The sequence below is a fragment of the Salvia splendens genome, chromosome 6 (genome assembly GCF_004379255.2).
Source record: "Salvia splendens isolate huo1 chromosome 6, SspV2, whole genome shotgun sequence".
Taxonomy (NCBI): Eukaryota; Viridiplantae; Streptophyta; class Magnoliopsida; order Lamiales; family Lamiaceae; genus Salvia; species Salvia splendens.
Genome location: NC_056037.1, coordinates 11,107,194 through 11,125,658, shown reverse-complemented (window position 1 = coordinate 11,125,658; position 18,465 = coordinate 11,107,194). Strand labels below are relative to the sequence as shown.

General features: G+C 42.1%; 1 protein-coding gene across 1 annotated transcript; it reads right to left on the bottom strand.

Annotated features, from left to right (window-relative positions):
* Nucleotides 1-614: 614 nt before the first annotated feature.
* LOC121808320 (heat shock cognate protein 80-like) lies at nt 615-3,519 on the bottom strand. Its single transcript, XM_042208737.1, has 3 exons — nt 3,303-3,519; nt 2,698-2,839; nt 615-2,617 (listed from the first exon to the last, which is right to left on the bottom strand). Exons 1-3 carry the CDS (start codon nt 3,423-3,425, stop codon nt 783-785), a joined length of 2,100 nt encoding a protein of 699 aa, XP_042064671.1. The 5' UTR covers nt 3,426-3,519; the 3' UTR covers nt 615-782.
* Nucleotides 3,520-18,465: the final 14,946 nt, after the last annotated feature.

The following is an 18,465-nucleotide window of genomic DNA, read 5'->3' as shown; positions in this document are numbered from 1 at the left end:
AAATAAAGATATTAATCTGAAATACTTTTGAAATAAAAACACAATGTATAATATAATTTATTATTATATAATATAATAAATAACATTTGAAATAAGTTAATTAATAATAAATTTTTATGAATAGTATTAAATAAAAATAGAAAATATTACATATAAAAGCAAAAAAAATCTAAGATAAGAGCTAAAATTGGTAAAAATACTCTACGACTACAAAAAAACGAAAACTACAAAGAAAAATAGAAAAACAGAGTTCAGATTGAAAAATAGAAAACAGAGGTTAACATTGAAAAATAGAAAAACATACTATAACACCAAATAAATTGACTCATTTGTAAACAAATCCAAAATACTAAAAAATTTCTAAAAATGCTGAGTGCGTATTAAAACTGAATAACACCCAAGTCATGAACAAAACCACCAAAGCAAAAATTAAAAGCAAACCTAATAAGCCATGAACAAAAGCCAACACAGCAAATTAAAAGAAAACTTGATCTATAAACACAGCAAATTAGGAGACTCCATTCCGTATTTGGTTTTTACCGTTGAATTCAATCTCTCATAAAAAAGTAAATAAATAAAAACATAAAACGACGCATAAAGCCGACCATACCACATATCTCCTCAATGCAAAATATAATAAACGATCAACCAGTTCAAAAAAAGGACTTCGTAAATAAAAGCAGTTCTAGAGTAGAAAAGAAAATTAAAACCGCAAAATATTAATCCATTATAGCAAAAGTAAAGACGAGGGAACTTGGAAAGATATCGCCTACGCTTCAGGTTTAGTCGACTTCCTCCATCTTGCTGCCCTCAGCTTCAGCATCAGCTTCCTCCAATGATGGCATATCAACATCAGCTTCAGTGGCATCGTCCTCAATGCTCAATCCAAGCTTCAACATTCTGTGGATCCTGTTGCCGAATGTGTTTGGCTCGTCGAGGCTGAAACCAGAGGTGAGCAAGGCAGTCTCAAAGAGAAGCATAACCAAGTCTTTGACAGACTTGTCATTCTTGTCAGCATCAGCCCTCTTCCTCAGCTCCTCCATGATGGGGTTCTCGGGGTTGATCTCCATTGTCTTCTTGCTAGACATGTATCCAGCCATGCTCGAGTCCCTCAAAGCTTGGGCCTTCATGATCCTCTCCATGTTGGCAGTCCATCCGTATTCTCCAGTAACCAAACAGCATGGGGAGTCGACAACACGGTCAGACACAATAACCTTCTCCACCTTGTCTCCAAGAACATCCTTAATCACCTTGCACAGACCCTCAAACTTCTTAACCAACTCTTCCTTCTTTACCTTCTCATCCTCACTCTCCTCAAGCTTCAGACCTTCCTTTGTAGCAGAAACCAGCTTCTTACCCTCAAATTCCTTCAACTGACCAACAGCATACTCATCAATGGCGTCAACCATGTACAACACTTCATAACCCTTCTTCTTCAACTTCTCAAGGAAGGGGGAGTTCTCCACAGCCTTTTTGCTCTCACCGGTGATGTAAAAGATATCACTCTGTCCCTCCTTCATCCTGGTCACATAGTCCTTCAAGCTGGTCATTTCATCACCACTCTTGGTCGAGTGGTACCTCAGCAACTCAGCAATCTTTCCCTTGTTTTGCGAATCCTCATGGATACCAAGCTTCAAGTTCTTCGAGAAAGCCTCGTAGAACTTGTTGTAGTCCTCCTTGTTCTCAGCAATCTCAAAGAAAAGCTCAATACACTTCTTCACCAGATTCTTGCGGATAACCTTGAGGATCTTGTTCTGCTGCAACATCTCACGAGAGATGTTGAGAGGCAAATCCTCAGAGTCCACAATACCCTTGACAAAGGACAGATACTCTGGGATCAAGTCCTCACAGTTGTCCATGATGAAAACACGACGGACATAGAGCTTGATGTTGTTGGGCTTCTTCTTGTTGTCAAAGAGGTCAAACGGTGCCCTCTTAGGAACAAAGAGGACAGCCTTGAATTCAAGCTGTCCCTCAACAGAAAAGTGCTTGACAGCCAAGTGCTCCTCCCAATCATTTGTCAGGCTCTTGTAGAAAGCAGAGTACTCCTCCTTGGTAATTTCCTCAGGCTTCCTCATCCAGATAGGCTTCTGCTTGTTAACCAAGTCCCACTCATGAGAAACCTCCTTGATCTTCTTCTTTTTCTTCTCAGCTTTCTCCTTCTCCTCATCTACTTCCTCAACATTTCCTTCCTCGTCCTTCTTCTCCTCCTCGTCCTCATCATCAGAAATTTCCTTCTCAGTAGTCTTCTCAACCCAAAGAGAGATTGGGTAACTGATGAACTCAGAGTGTTTCTTGATTAAGTCCTTCAACCTTCTCTCTTCAAGATACTCAAGCTGGTCCTCTTTCAAGAACAGGGTCATCTTAGTACCCCTGCCAAGGGGCTCACCAGTAGTATCTCTGGTGACAGTGAAAGAGCCGCCGGCTTGGGACTCCCAGACATATTGCTCATCGTCATTGTGTTTGGTTGTCACAATAACCTTCTCAGCAACCAAGTAAGCTGAGTAGAAACCAACACCGAATTGCCCAATCATGCTCACATCAGCACCAGCAGCAAGGGCTTCCATGAACTCCTTGGTTCCAGATCTTGCAATTGTTCCAAGATTGTTGACCAAATCTGATTAAGAATCTACACGGTAAGTAACGCACCATGAAACATCTGAATAAACCAACAAATTAAAATTCTACAGTACTCACCAGCCTTGGTCATACCAATACCACTGTCAATGATAGACAGAGAGTTATTGGTCTTATCAGGAATGATGTGAATGAAAAACTCTGGCTGGCCATCGAGCTTGCTCTTGTCAGTCAAACTTTCAAATCGAATCTTGTCCAGAGCCTGTATGTCATCAATCATCAGTAAATAACCAAAGCATATTGATAACATTCTTAATCTTGAATTTTGATCCAGAATTCTAGATTAAAGCACAATAATAAATTCAATTTTCGTGCAATAACTAAATACTATTACTAGTATTTCATGCTTAGACAAACAATAAATGAAAAAGGCCAATCTCTTAATGCGACTTGAATTAACTAAGATCTAAACGAGTATACATAGCGATAAAACATCATACTGGAACAGAAACCATCGTGTCAATTCAATATACAACAAATCACGCCTTACAGAATAAAATTGGTTTAACAGGCAGCAATGATTGCATTCAAACGCGATAGATGAAAAAGGGTGAAAAGCAGAACAAACTGTCTACATATTACCAACAATACATCAAAGCAAATCTATGCGATTGTATCGAGATCTAAATAAACGATAACGATATGAGAGAGATGCGGCAACTTACATCTGAGGAGTTACTGATGAGCTCACGAAGGAAGATCTCCTTGTTGCTGTAGAACGTATTGATTATCAAGCTGAGAAGCTGATTAATCTCAGCCTGGAAGGCAAACGTCTCGGTTTCCGACATCTCTGCAACTCTCTGAAAAAGAAGGGAGGCGAGTTGAGCACGAAGGAGCTAGGGTTTTACTGGAATAATAATTGTTGAGTGAGAGTTTAGGAGAGAAAAAGGAAAGCGAGATTTTATAGTGTAGTCTAGGGTTTCTAGATTGTTCCATCCACACATATTTTAATTGGAAATTGAAATTTAATTGATGCTATTCAGTTCAGTGATTTCCACGTGGGTCCCAGCCTATGCTTCTGCCGAAATTTGAAACCCACAAATTCACTAGTTAGACACGGCCTTACCGTTAGACCGGGTCAAACGCTCCCCAAATCTAAATGAATTAGCTACGTTATAAAAATCGGATCAATAAATGAATTACCTAGTGGTTAGCATTTACATTTTCCCCGAATCCAATTAAAAATTCAAAATTTTATGAAAAGTTAATCAAATTTGTTCCAAATTGTCCGATAATCTAAAATCTGAATTATAAAATTTGGTCGGATCCGAAAATTTTAAAATTACATAAAATATATAAAATTCAAATATCCAATTCCAAAAATAAAATATATGAAAATTCAATACCAAAATCCAAAGTTCTTAGGGCATGCACAATAGGACGGATGTCCCAGCGGACATCCCGACGGACTTCCCAAAAACACCTTCTGCCACGTCATAAGGACATCCCACTACACAATGACGAACATACCCAAGGACATCCCGACGGACATCCACAAAAAACAATAACAAAATCGGGACGTCCGTCGTGTCAAAGCAATGGCGGACGTCCCGGAAAGTCGCGGTGTCCGCAGCGGACGTCCGTATCCGTATGCATGCTGCCTAATGGCGGACGTCCGGCACGCCAGTCCGACGTCCGCCGCGACATCCGCCATTGTGGATGTCTTAAATCAATACCAACAAAATTCTTCAAATTTTAAAATGACCGATTCTGATCTAAACCAAACATCCATTTTTTTTTTTTTAAATCCAATCCCGTCCGAACCTAAAATTCAAAAAATTTGAATTGAATTTTAAATTTAATTTAGTTCAAATCACAATTTTAAATTCAAATATTTTATTCACCCCTAAACAAAACTATAGTTTATAATTCAATAAATGTTTAGTCAACTATGAGGCCAAAATATTACAACATCAAATATACATGTGAATATATAGAGGAGATTGTATTAAGATTACAATTATTTTTAAAGTGACAATATCACCAATCTCGTGCTGCCACATGAAACGTTATCCATCAATATTAGGAGTTTATCCAACAATATTTATTTAGTAGGCGTTTATAGATTGCATGATAGTAATGGGTGGATTGCAGTGTAGATTGTCGAGTATTGCAGTATAGGCATAAAATGTTTCAGTTGCATAAAACGTTATTTTGCTATATAGACAATAATGCAATATTCAGCACTTTACACTGCAATCCACGTAGTACTATCATGCAATCTGTAGAAATCAATCTAAAACACTTACTATGATATTGCTGGATACGCGGCACGCCCCCCTAATATTGCTAGATAATGTGTCACGTGGCAACACGAGGTTGGTGGTACGTTGTCACTCTAAATGTGGTGGCACCCTAATGCTCCACTATATAGGGGTGTCGATGTAATTAAAAAATATATTTGATTTATTTACAAACAACTATCCAAAGTGTACAACTAGATTTCTTGATTGCAATGTAAAGTGGAATTTAAATTCTGATATATTTTATTTAAAAATATACTGAAAGATTTAGTCTTCAATTTGGTTAATTAATTAATTCCTAAAATATCTCAGCTTATTCCAAACATATATTCAACACGACATATTCATAATAATTGAGTTGATTAGTAGTACTATTATGTTGGCATTATTTATTTAATCCACCAAATGAAGTTTATATTGTACTTGATCGTTGGCTCGCGGCGCGTTTAGAGTCGTTGAATATTACTCAGAAGTACATGGAATGGACTAGGGGCTTCCGCTCTTACCTTCCTTTTTTTTTATAACTTTTTTCTAAAAGTATTGTTAATAGAGAATGGATCTCACCCCATTAGAGAGAAAGACTTTCTAAAATAAGAAAACACATATTCTTGAGGGATGGACTAAAAAGGAAATAGTGCATATTCTTGTGGGACGGAGGGAGTATTATATTTAAATACTCCCTCCATCTCATAATAAGAGTCATAATTCCACGATAATTTTTATTCTCATTAAATTAAAATATACCAACAATTAAAAAAATAATTAGATTTGTGGTTATGGCTTGTCCACTATTAGGGTGGACAAGTTTTTTTGGCACTGGACAAGTTTTTTTGGCTTGAGCTTGGGCTAGGGCTAACTATTGTGAACACTCTAATAAACTAGAAAAACTACACATTTTGTACTGATTTTGTTATCTGAATATATTGATTCTGTTTACAATTACACAACAATCCACAAACCATAGTATCCAAACCCACCACCTACCGAATTTATCGAAAGCTACCAAATGTAACCAAAATGCACAATGTAACCAGCAACTATAGTTTGCCCAGTCAAAATACTACTCCCAAACCAGCAACTATAGTTTGCCCAGTCAAAATACTACTCCCTCCATTCCTATTAATTGGTACAGTTTGATTTAACAACGGTGTTAAAAAATGTACTACCTTCGTCCTATAAAAATATGTACACTTTCCATTTCCATCCATTCCATAAAAATATATGCATTCCACTAACACTACTTTAACTAACATTCACTTCCTCTCTCTTACTTTACTATACCTTTCTCCTCATCTCGCTTACTTTATCAATTTTTTTTAATTCCCTTGTCGTCGCAAATGTACTTATTTTTTTGAGACGGAGGGAGTAGTAAAAGGTGGGTAGAAAAAGTTTGAGATGAGACCGAACCACCAACGAGCACGGTTGTCAATATTGTAAGGCATTTAGGCCATCCGCATCGCTGTCTCTTATCCGTCTCTTAACTGTCCCATCTCTTCACTATTCATGGGTTCCACTGTACTTTTCACCCCATCTATTAACTAAGAGACATCACATGCATCCGTTCATCTCTTAACCGTCTCTTAACTATCTCATCCCTTAACTATTCATTCAATTTCATTTTTTTATTTTTATTTCCAACAAATTCAATTAATAAAAACACACTTCATTAAATAAAATAAAATTCCAACTTAAAATTCTAAAAAAATAAAAAACCACATTAATAAAATCCTAAAAAAATAAAAAATACAATTTAAAAAATCATAATTTAAAACTCAAAGAAGCAGAAGAAAGAGTTGTCTAATGACGATCATGTGCGTCTACTGGTTGCCAAATTTTGCCCAAATGTGCTCCATTAGATCCTCCCGGAGTTGGGCGTGGGCGGTAGAATCACGTGTCCTTGCCCGAACAGACAACCGCTCTTACAAAGACGGATGCACTCCACTGCGAAGCGGACTACTTGCGGTAGAGATTCCCAGGGTTTTAGGGTCGAACCAATTTCCCGCCTCAGGTCCTTCGTCGGCGACAATCATGTTGTGCAAGATTATGCACGTATACATGATGTCGACCATATTCTCCATAAACCACGTACGAGTCGGGGCTTTGATAATGTTGAATCGAGCTTGGAGAACCTCAGATGCTCTCTCCACATCCTTTAGAGCACCCTCTTGCTTCTGCGCAAAAAAGAGTCTGTTTTTCGTTCATCGGCCTGTTGAACGTCTTCACGAAGGTTGTCCACTTCGGATGGATGCCGTCGGCAAGATAGTAGCCCAATTTATACTGGCGGTTGTTAGCGATGAAGTTGATGGCCGGAGCTTTACCATTCAAAACTTCGCTGAAGAGGTCGGATTGGTTGAGCACGTTGACGTCGTTGTTCGATCCGGAGACCCTGAAATACGCATGCCAAATCCATAGCCGGTAGTCGGCAACGACCTCGAGTATAACGGTGGAGACTGTGTCAGCCTTGTCTTTGCAAGGAAATGTATGCACTGCTTCTGACTTCAGGATTACCACATAACATGTGGGGGGAAACTGTATTGACAGCCAACTATATCTTGAATAAGATCCCTCTCAAAGGAAAAGATGTTACTCCTTATGAGTTGTGGAAGGGAAGGAAGCCATCCTACAAATACCTCAAAGTGTGGGGGTGTTTGGCTAAGGTGGTGGTTCCTCCGCCCGAAGAAGTTACAATCGGACCTAAAACGGTTGATTGCATCTTCATTGGATATGCACTTAATAGTAGTGCATATCGATTTGTTGTTCACAAGTCTGAAATATCGACTATTACTGTAGGAACAACAATTGAGTCAAAGAATGCTGTATTTCTCGAAAATACATTTCCTTGCAAAGACAAGGAAACTGACACAGTCTCCCATAGAAATACATTTTCGTGCACTTCTTCGTGAAGTCGAAGCAGAAACTGACACAGTCTCCCATAGAAATTCGAAGAAATTCGTCGGTGAAGGCTGCCCGGAGAAATTCGTCGGGGAAGGCTGCCCGGACGCCTTTGCAGAAGTTCATCAAACACAGTCTCCCAGTGCTTTCCCCAATGTGCAGGTATTCGTCGAACAAATCCGCCGTTTGTCCAGTAGCAAGCTGACGGATTGCTGCAGTACATTTCTGGAGCGTCGTGTGACTGGGACGGCCAACGGCGTCAAACCCTTCTTGGAAGTACTCTTCCCGGGCTGCCAATGTATTTGCGATATGCATAAATAGCGGTTTCCGCACGCGGAAACGGCGACGGAAGTAGGTCTCTCCCCATACCGGGTTCTCACAGAAGTAATCGCGTACCAACCTTGCGGCGGCTTCCTCCCGGTTACGATGGATGTAAATCTGGGATCGCGTTTGAGGCGCCGCGACTTCCTCATCCTCCCTACGTCGATCTTCTTCTAGGGATTATTCAATTATTCGACGCATTTGCTCAAATGAATCCATGAATGGATTAAATTTGGGAGAAGAATAATGTTTTGAGGTGAAGAATGTGGAGTGTTAGAGTAAGAATAGACAGTTTTTTTATGGTAGATTAATTTGTGGGAATGATTTGATATTTATAGAAGTGATTGGGGGCTTAAAAAAATACAAAATAAATTAAAAATTTGTAAAAAACGGCTAATATATTTTTGAGTTTATTTTTATTTTTCGAAATTTTCCTGAATTTTTTCAAAAAAAACAAAAAACAAATTCAACTGAAATTAAAGACACCCACTCGCTGGCCAGCGAGTGGGCGTCACGGACCAATGGGAGCTCGCCACGTGGACAAGGCGCGTGGCGAGCTGGCTCGCCCTTCCTCTTCCGGGCGAGCTACGAGACGAGATGGGGATGAGACGGGATCTTGCATCGCTGTCTCGATGCGGTTTCGTCTCGGAGAGACGAGATCGAGCCCACATCGAGACGCAATGCGGATGTTCTTATACTTGGGTACTGTATAAAAGTATCCACTATGGGACCGCCGCGGCTATAGCCCCAGCGAGGGCGATCTCGGGGCGCCTTATAGTGAAGGCGACGTCCGCCCCGGGGCGGACGAAAAAAAGGGGGCGGACGTTCATGCGGCGACTTCGGGGTGAGGCTGCACCGGTCGGTCTTTCGCCGCGCCTAAAGGCGCGCCGGCATATAGTGCGCCGGCGATAGGCGCGCCAGCGTCCCCTCGAATTTATTTATTTTTTTAAAAAAATTAACTCTATAAATACCACTCCTCCACAACCCATTTTTTCAACATTTTCACACACTCTCCCTTCATTCACTATCTACACTTTCACTCTCTAAAAATGCACGGTGGAGACAACGAATCACCCGGTTCGCAGGAATCGGGCTATGGCGGCAATCATTCACAGCCGTCGGGATATAGTGGCTATCCTTATCAGCCGTCGGGATATGGCGGGTCTCCGTCTTAGCCGTGGATTTGGAGTCAATCTCCCCCGCCATGGGCATCGAGTCCAAACCTTCCTCCATCTCAGTCGTGGAGGTCTTCTCCCACGCCCCAACCTTTTCAGCGCAATCTGAGTCGCTCGGCTTTTGGAGATTACAGACCCAACCTCGACGCGCTTAACCAGCCACTTCCGGATTCCCTTTTCCTATCCAGCCAATCTCCTTACACCGAAGCAGATCAAGACGCACTGGATACCATGATGGGTCTGCTCAGTTCCGGCGTCCCGGATACGCATGCAGCATGGGTAGAAATGCCCGGTCCGACCCGAAGTAGTGCCTGTGGCAGTGGCGGTAGGGGCGGCGGCCGCGGTGGCAGTGGCGTTGGCAGTGGCGGTGGCTCGCGCTCCAAACAGGGCACTCTCCACACCAAAGCGGAGTCCACTGCCGTGGCGAGGGCGTGGGATGCCAGCACATCGGACCCCCATAGTGGGCACCGAGGGGAGCTTTTGGAGGCGCGTCCTGATGGCATACAACGAGTTCAAACCTCGCGGCGCCCGAGAGCGCGACCCAGAATAGATCCGCAAAAAGTGGTCTAGGATTTTGCCGGCTACCAAGCGGTTCGCAAGCATATACCAGAACAACCTACTCCAAGTTGAGAGTGGCCGAAGCGAAGCAGACGTGAAGGCACTGTCGATGGGCCAATACAACACGGAGGGCTGGCCGAAGTTCACAATGTGGGAGGAGTATCTAATTCTCGAGCATTGTCCGAAATTCAAGGCCATCTGCGCGCAAGAGGTCACTTGAGCTCCTGGGCCGAAACGTACAAGACACAACATTGTCGGGGACTACAGCAGCGGAAGCGGCTCGCAATCGTTCGAGCAGAACGACGAGCAAGTCGAAGAGCCCGCCCCAACACACACTAGACGAGGACGGCCACCGGGACAACAAGCCTCTATCCGCAGCGCCAGAGGGGCTAGACGTTCCTCCCGCCACTCGTCCGCCGCGTCTGGATCGCGCATCCCGCAGTCCGCCCCAGTCCCGCAGCCCATGGTTCCTGGTTCCCACGAGGTCTTGAGGGATAACCTAGATGTGCAGTTGATGCAACAACTGCAGGACGTCTGCAGCAAATACCTAGCCACCGATGACCCGTACATCAAGAATATATACCAGAAGCTCATAACTCGGATTCAACGTCCTCTATGGTTGGCTGATGAGGTTCCTGGGGCAACGGCGGCCGGCAGCAGCGATGGAGGCGGAGAAGAAGTGGAAGAAGCCGACTCCGACACCGAGTAGACAGTGGCGGAGTTTTTATTTGTATTTTATTTTAAATATTCGTTGTATTATTTTACCGTTGCCAATACAATGAATATTCGGTCCCAATTAGCTCGTTTTCTAATTATTTACATTGCGATGATTTTATTTATACTTATTTGAAACTACAAACATTTTAAAATGAAAATTGATTATAAAATTTGGGGGCTATTGGAAGTGTCTACCATAGTGGCGGAAACAAAAAATTAGAGCTATGAACAAAAAAATTAGAGCTGTGGACAAAAAAAAGGGGCGAGGCTATTGGAATGTCCATCTTATAGTGGACACTCTAATGACAACAATTTATGGTGCAGTTGGTCTAGTGGGGAGGTCTCAGCTTCATTTGGTATTTTGAGTTTGATACCCACGAAAGTGCGAAACTCATTTCTGCATTTGTTTTTTTAACTTAATATTTTATGTACATTTATTGTATTTTATATTTTCTGTGAAATATGTTACTTTTTAGAGTTATACCTCAATGTTTCTGTATATTTTTTCTATGTTATAGGTATACATTAATTTTACATTTTGCTAAATATGGCTTTTTTAGAATGACTACTACCTCACTGTTTTTTCTTTCTATGTTTTTTACATTTTATCTTTTCCCTTTTATATGAAATACTTATAAATTATTAATAATATTATTATTCCGTGTTAGCTATGCATGATTCGATCACTTCCTTTGAAACAAAGTTATCAATTCTGATCTCTGCTTATGCACGTATAACTTTCTTGGGAAATACAAATAGAAAACTGATTAGTTTACTGATCAATCAACTACATAGTTGTAAAAATCATGGATATGTCCGGTCAATGGATTTTGACCAAATAATAAAAGTGACGAGACATTTAATTTTGTGAAATTAAATGATATAGCGTCGATCTACATTTTACGTAGATAAATGTAGTATATTCACATTCTCAAATCCGATTTTCGGTGAGTGAGAAATGGTGGATTAAAGTTGGACATAATTAGCTTTTAATTAAAGCTTGGAGTTGGAGCTTAGAGAATAATTAACTAGTATTAATTATCCCACATAGAAGAAGTAACACATATTTTAATGTGTTTAAATTAAGTGACTTTATGTTACTTAATAATTATAGTGGACCAAGATGGGTGAAAGAACCCACACGCGCGCACACGCGCGCGCCGCCGCCGCCTTCGCCCGCCCGCCCGCCCGCGCCCGTGCTCGTGGTCGTGGCCGCGGCCGCGGCCGCTGGCCAGATCCCGATCCCGATCTCGATCTCGATCTCGATCTTGGACTTGGACTTGGGCTTGGACGTCTTTGGGCTTGGTGCTTGGGCTTGTCCCTAGCCCAAACTTAATCTTTTTATACCACCGCAGAGTCAGCAATCCAAGTGGCTTGACACGTCGTCAAGCGTGGTACAGTCAGAGCTGCCACGTGAGAAAAGCACACGCTCCGCACGCGAAAGGCACACTCCTGCCACACGCTCGTAACTGTCGAAGCTCTGCCCTCTCCTCCATCCAGTTCGCCGGAGCTCTGTTGATTGCGGTGCTGCATCACCAGAGATGTAGCCGTTTTACCTTTGGGGACGACACGCCAAACCGAGAGCACTACCGGGGCGTATCTCGTCTTGCGGAAAGAAGCCTCCTCGACTCGGCTAAACTTATTCACAGTTACTGTTTCAATTTCAGTTGTAATTTTTTAGTTCAGTTTCTCCTTTTGTATTCCTTCTTTGGGTTTGTATTACGCCCGGCTTTTATCTCTTGTAATCCTAGAAACCAACAATCTCAAGATGAGATATAACTTGCTTTTGAAGGAATTTGGACACTAAACTGAACCTAAAAACTTTCGAAACATTTAACACCTTTGCTGGAGATGTCGACTGAATCCAACACCGCTGCTACCACCACCACCGCCGCCATTTCCTCCACCATGGCGACCACTGAACCGGTCAACACTTCATCGATCCCCTCGATGATGCTAACCCCCGGCTTCCCAGCCGCCTCTTCAACTGTCCCATGGGTTTGGGACAACCCTTTCGGGGCGTCCACTGGTTCCACCTTTGGTGGTTCGGTTGGTTCCACTTTTAGTGGTTCATTCGGATACTTTAATGGATCGAGTGCTGTGGCCTTCGGGTCTCACACGAATGCTGGGGCCTTCGGGTCTCAGGCGGGTGCTAGTCCCTTCGGGGCTGGTACGACCATGGCGGGCTCTATGCCCAACATGAATGGTGGGGGCCTATGCCTAACCATGTTGTTGGCTCATTCTGGGGCAACGGAATTGGTTCCTCCCATGGACCAAGTGCGGCACCTTTGGCACCAAGAATGATGCCACCTGCCGATAAACCACCAAAGTTTGGAGGATCAGACTTCAAGCGGTGGTACCAAAAGATGTTGTTCTACTTGACAACATTGGGCGTCTCCAACTTCCTCACGGAAAACGAGCCGCCTGCGCCAAGCGACCAAGAGACTAGGCTCGAAGTCATGGCGGACTATGAAGCTTGGAGAAAAGGGGATTATCTATGTAAAAATTTTATTTTAAGTGCATTAGATGATAGCCTCTACAATGTATACTCCAATGTAACCACATCTAAACAAATGTGGGAAAACCTAGAAAATAAGTATAGCATAGATAATGCTGCAGGGACTGAACAAGTTGTAGCTTCCAAATTTATGGACTACAAGATGGTCGATTCTCGACCTATCATGAAGCAAGTCCAAGAGCTCCAAATGATCATCCACGCACTAGTGGCTGAAGGGATGATCTTGCCTGATAAATTCCTAAGGTGCACGATCATTGACAAGCTTCCTCCCAGCTGGAAGGACTTCAAGAGCTATCTCAAGAACAAGCGAAAGCAGATGACCCTTGAAGACTTGATCGTGAAGTTGCGCATTGAGGCTGATGTGCGCAAAAGCGACCAAAAGACTAAGGGCTTCACCCCAAATGAAGCCAAAGCCAATCTGTTGGAGCGGGGCGGTCCCTCTAACAAACGCCCTCGCCCAAACCGTCCAAATGACAAAGGGAAGGGAAAGCAGCATTCAAAGAAGTTTGAAGGCGACTGCTACAAATGTGGCAAACCAGGCCACTTTGCAAAGGACTGCCGCAGCAAGAAAAAGAAGTCGGTTGCCCACGTCGTTGAGAAGGAGTTCAAGGACTGGGACGAGAACGACCTCATTGTTGTGATCACTGAAGAGGTTAACCTTGTTGATAACAAGGGTGGCTGGTACATCGACACTGGCGCTACTGCTCATGTCTGCTCAGATAGGAGCAAGTTTGCCTCCTACACCGTGGTTGAAGGAAGGAAGATCAACATGGGGAATCAAGCATCCTCCGAAGTCCTTGGCATCGGAAATGTGATCCTCATAATGACGTCTGGCGTCACAATAACGTTGAAGGATGTGCTGCATGTCCCGGACATCCGCAAGAACCTAGTGTCATGATCAATACTAGTTAATAAGGGGTTTAAACTTGTATTTGAGTCTGATAGGTTTACTTTGTATAAGTTTGGAAAATCCCTCGGAAAAGGTTATGTAACCGATGGGCTTAGTGTGGCAACTCGCAGTGTTGCAAAGCCATTGGCTAATAATAATAAAGCATCTACTTCCTCTTATTTGACCGAGTCTTCAAATTTATGGCATTGTAGATTGGGACATGTAAATTCAAAAGCCATTAAAACATTAGTGAATTTAGATTTACTAAAGGCTAATGAAGTGGATACCCAAGATAAATGTGAAATTTGTCTTGAAGCAAAAATGACTAAGTTGTCGTTTCACTCAGTTGAACGAAGCACAAAACCCCTTGAATTAATTCACACGGATGTATGTAATTTAAAGATGGTGCAAACTAGAGGTGATAAAAAGTACTTTATCACTTTCATAGATGATTGCACAAGGTATTGCTACATTTATCTTTTAAGAAGTAAAGATGAAGCAATAGAAGCGTTCAAAAATTATAAGAACGAAGTTGAGAATCAACTTGGTTGTAAAATCAAAACGATTCGAAGCGATAGAGGAGGCGAATATGTAGCCCCGTTTGAGGAGTTATGCAACGCAAGTGGTATAATTCATCAAACGACTGCACCATATTCACCACAATCTAATGGTGTTGATCGAACTCTAAAAAAGATGATGAATGCACTGCTTCTGACTTCAGGATTACCACATAACATGTGGGGGGAAGCTGTATTGACAGCCAACTATATCTTGAATAAGATCCCTCTCAAAGGAAAAGATGTTACTCCTTATGAGTTGTGGAAGGGAAGGAAGTTATCCTACAAATACCTCAAAGTGTGGGGGTGTTTGGCAAAGGTGATGGTTCCTCCGCCCAAAGAAGTTACAATCGGACCTAAAACGGTTGATTGCATCTTCATTGGATATGCACTTAATAGTAGTGCATATCGATTTGTTGTTCACAAGTCTGAAATATCGACTATTACTGTAGGAACAACAATTGAGTCAAGGAATGCTGTATTTCTCGAAAATACATTTCCTTGCAAAGACAAGGAAAAAGTCTTAACCAATTCTGAGACAAGAATTGAAGAAGAAACCACTAGTTCTAAACCAGTGGAGATTGAAGCCACTAGTTCTAAATCAGTGGATGAGGAACCTAAATCACGCAAGCATGCAAGGCCCGATCCAAATGATACAGTACTAAGACGTGGTAGTAGGGTCAGAACACCAAAAACATTTGGTCCTGACTACATTGCTTTTATGTTAGATGAAGAACCGACATCTATAAAAGTAGCCTTTGATGGCCCAGACGGGCTACATTGGAAAGAAGCTGTTCAAAGCGAAATTGATTCAATTTTGCTAAACCACACTTGGGTGTTGGTAGATCTACCTGAAGGTGCGAAACCTCTAGGTTGCAAATGGGTACTTTAAAGGAAATTTAAGGCCGATGGAACAGTGGATAAGTATAAAGCTCGATTAGTAGTAAAGGGTTTTAAACAAAAGGAAGGACATGACTTCTCCGATACCTACTCACCTGTAAAAAGGATTACATCTATCCGAGTGCTTCTCGCTATTGCTGTATTGCACAATCTTGAGATTCATCAAATGGATGTAAAGACCGCGTTTCTAAATGGTGAACTAGAAGATGAAATTTATATAGAACAACCCGAAGGGTTTGTAGTACCTGGACAAGAGAGAAAGGTATGCAAGCTCGTAAAGTCTCTATATGGACTAAAACAAGCGTCATTGCAATGGCACTTGAAGTTGATAATGTGATGTTATCAAATGGGTTTAAAATCAACGAGTGTGACAAATGTGTCTACATCAAGAGCACTAATAACGGCCATGTTATAGTGTGTCTATACGTTGACGATATGTTAATCTTGGGGAGCAACACTCAAGTAATTAACGATACAAAGGCCATGTTAAAGAGAAACTTTGACATGAAAGACATGGGTCTAGCCGATGTAATTCTTGGAATGAAGATTCTATGGAATCATCTTAACACAATCACATTATGTTGAGAAGATATTGAATAAATTCAAAGCCTATGATGGCGCGCCGGTTAAGACTCCAATTGAACTCGACGTTCACTTGCACAAGAAGAGTATGCACGGGTTATCGGGTGCATTATGTACTTGACTAATTGCACTCGACCTGACATTGCTTGTGCCGTGAAGAAGTTGAGTCGTTACACGAGCAATCCAAGCAAAGAGCATTGGAGAGCTCTTGTGAGGGTTTTGAGATATTTAAAACATACTCAAAATCATGGGCTACACTTCTCCAGATACCCCCCAGTACTTGAAGGGTACTGTGATGCAAACTGGACATCCGATAATAGAGACTCACTTTCAACAAGTGGATACGTCTTTATTATTGGGGGAGGTGCTGTATCGTGGAAATCCAAAAAACAGACATGTATAGCCCGATCAACAATGGAATCGGAGTTCATTGCCTTAGATAAGGCTGGTGAGGAAGCCGAGTGGCTTAAGAACTTCCTTGAAGATATTCCATGTTGGTCTAAGCCAGTGCCACCAGTGCTGATCCACTGCGATAGCCAAGCGACTATTGGAAGGGCAAACAATGGTTTCTATAACGGTAAGTCTCGACATATACGTCGACGACATAACACCGTGAGACATTTGATCACAACAGGGGTGATTACAATTGACTTTGTGAAGTCAATAGATAATCTAGCGGATCCGCTAACCAAAGGGTTAAACCGCGATCAAATGAATAAGTTGCTAGAGGGAATGAGTTTAAAATCCACAAATTAAAGAATTATTATAGTGGTAACCCAACCATGATGACTGGAGATCCTAAGAACTTGGTTCAAAGGGACAACTAAGCTATGAGAGTTCATGAGAAACACTCAACTATATTTATTCCCTAGAGAGCAACAGACTGTTGGAGAACTTGCCTAGTGGTAAAGGCTAAGTCTATGACTTTTAATGGTTCTTAAGGATCTCAAAGAGATGGAGTTCTCAAAGAGACCAAGTATGGCAAGGTATTAGACTAAGAATCACCTATGTGAGTGCGAAGTGTGGTCGCTTTATAAAACGCACTTATGAATCCAAAGTGATGTCCAAGACCGCAATGGACACAAAACGTGAGAACGGATGAGGTTGAGGTGTTTAAGCGTTAACACCATTGTCTCGGTGCACGTTGTGGAGGATTAGTTCAAAGCATCGCGCTACTAAGCCGCCTGTGTATCCGATGGTGTCGACTATAGAGGGTTCAAAGCCAACAACTACCTATCCTTATGCTTATATACCTCTCGAGGGTTGAGATTGTGTCTGCATGCTTATGCATTCGGCTATTTCCACTCATGTGGGGGATTGTAAAAATCATGGATTAAATATGCCCGGTCAATGGATTTTGACCAAATAATAAAAGTGACGAGACATTTAATTTTATGTAGCGTCGATCTACATTTTACGTAGATAAATGTAGTATATTCACATTCTCAAATCCGATTTCCGGTGAGTGAGAAATGGTGAATTAAAGTTGGGCATAATTAGCTTTTAATTAAAGCTTAGAGTTGGAGCTTAGGGAATAATTAACTAGTGTTAATTATCCCACATAGGAGAATGGGATAAGTAACACATATTTTAATGTGTTTAAATTAAGTGACTTTATGTTACTTAATAATTATAGTGGACCAAGATGGGTGAAAGAACCCACACGCGCGCACACGCGAGCGCCGCTGCCGCCCGCCCGCCCGAGCTCGTGCTCGTGGTCGCGGGCCCAGGCCCGATCTAGATCCCGATCCCGATCTCGATCTTGATCTTGGACTTGGACTTGGATCTTGGCAATTGGTCTTTGGGTGGTCTTTGGGCTTGGTGCTTGGGCTTGTCCCTAGCCTAAACTTAATCTTTTTATACCACCGCAGAGTCAGCAATCCAAGTGGCTTGACACGTCGTCAAGTGTGGCACAGTCAGAGCTGCCACGTGAGAAAAGCACATGCTCCGCACGCGAAAGGCACACTCCTGCCATGGTGGCTTGGCCTATAAATAGGCTAGCAATTCCACTGCATTAGACACATATTACACAAGCATAAGCTCTCTCCCTCTCATTGTCTTTCTGTCGAAGCTCTGCCCTCTCCTCTATCTAGTTCGCCGGAGCTCTGTTGATTGCGGTGCTGCATCACCAGAGACGTAGCAATTTTACCTTTGGGGACGACACACCTAAGCGAGAGCACTACCGGGGCGTATCTCGTCTTGCGGGAAGAGGTCTCCTCGACTCGGCTAAACTTATTCACGGTTACTGTTTCAATTTCAGTTGTAAATTTTTAGTTCAGTTTCTCCTTTTGTATTCCTCCTTTGGGTTTGTATTACGCCCGGCTTTTATCTCTTGTAATCTCAGAAACCAACAATAGTACTATTACATAAAAAAAGGTAGTAGAAAGTAACATTCTTTACAAACCCAAATATCCAGAACACGAGCATTCCCCCATAGCAATGACATTATAATAGCTAATAACAACATAAATAAAAA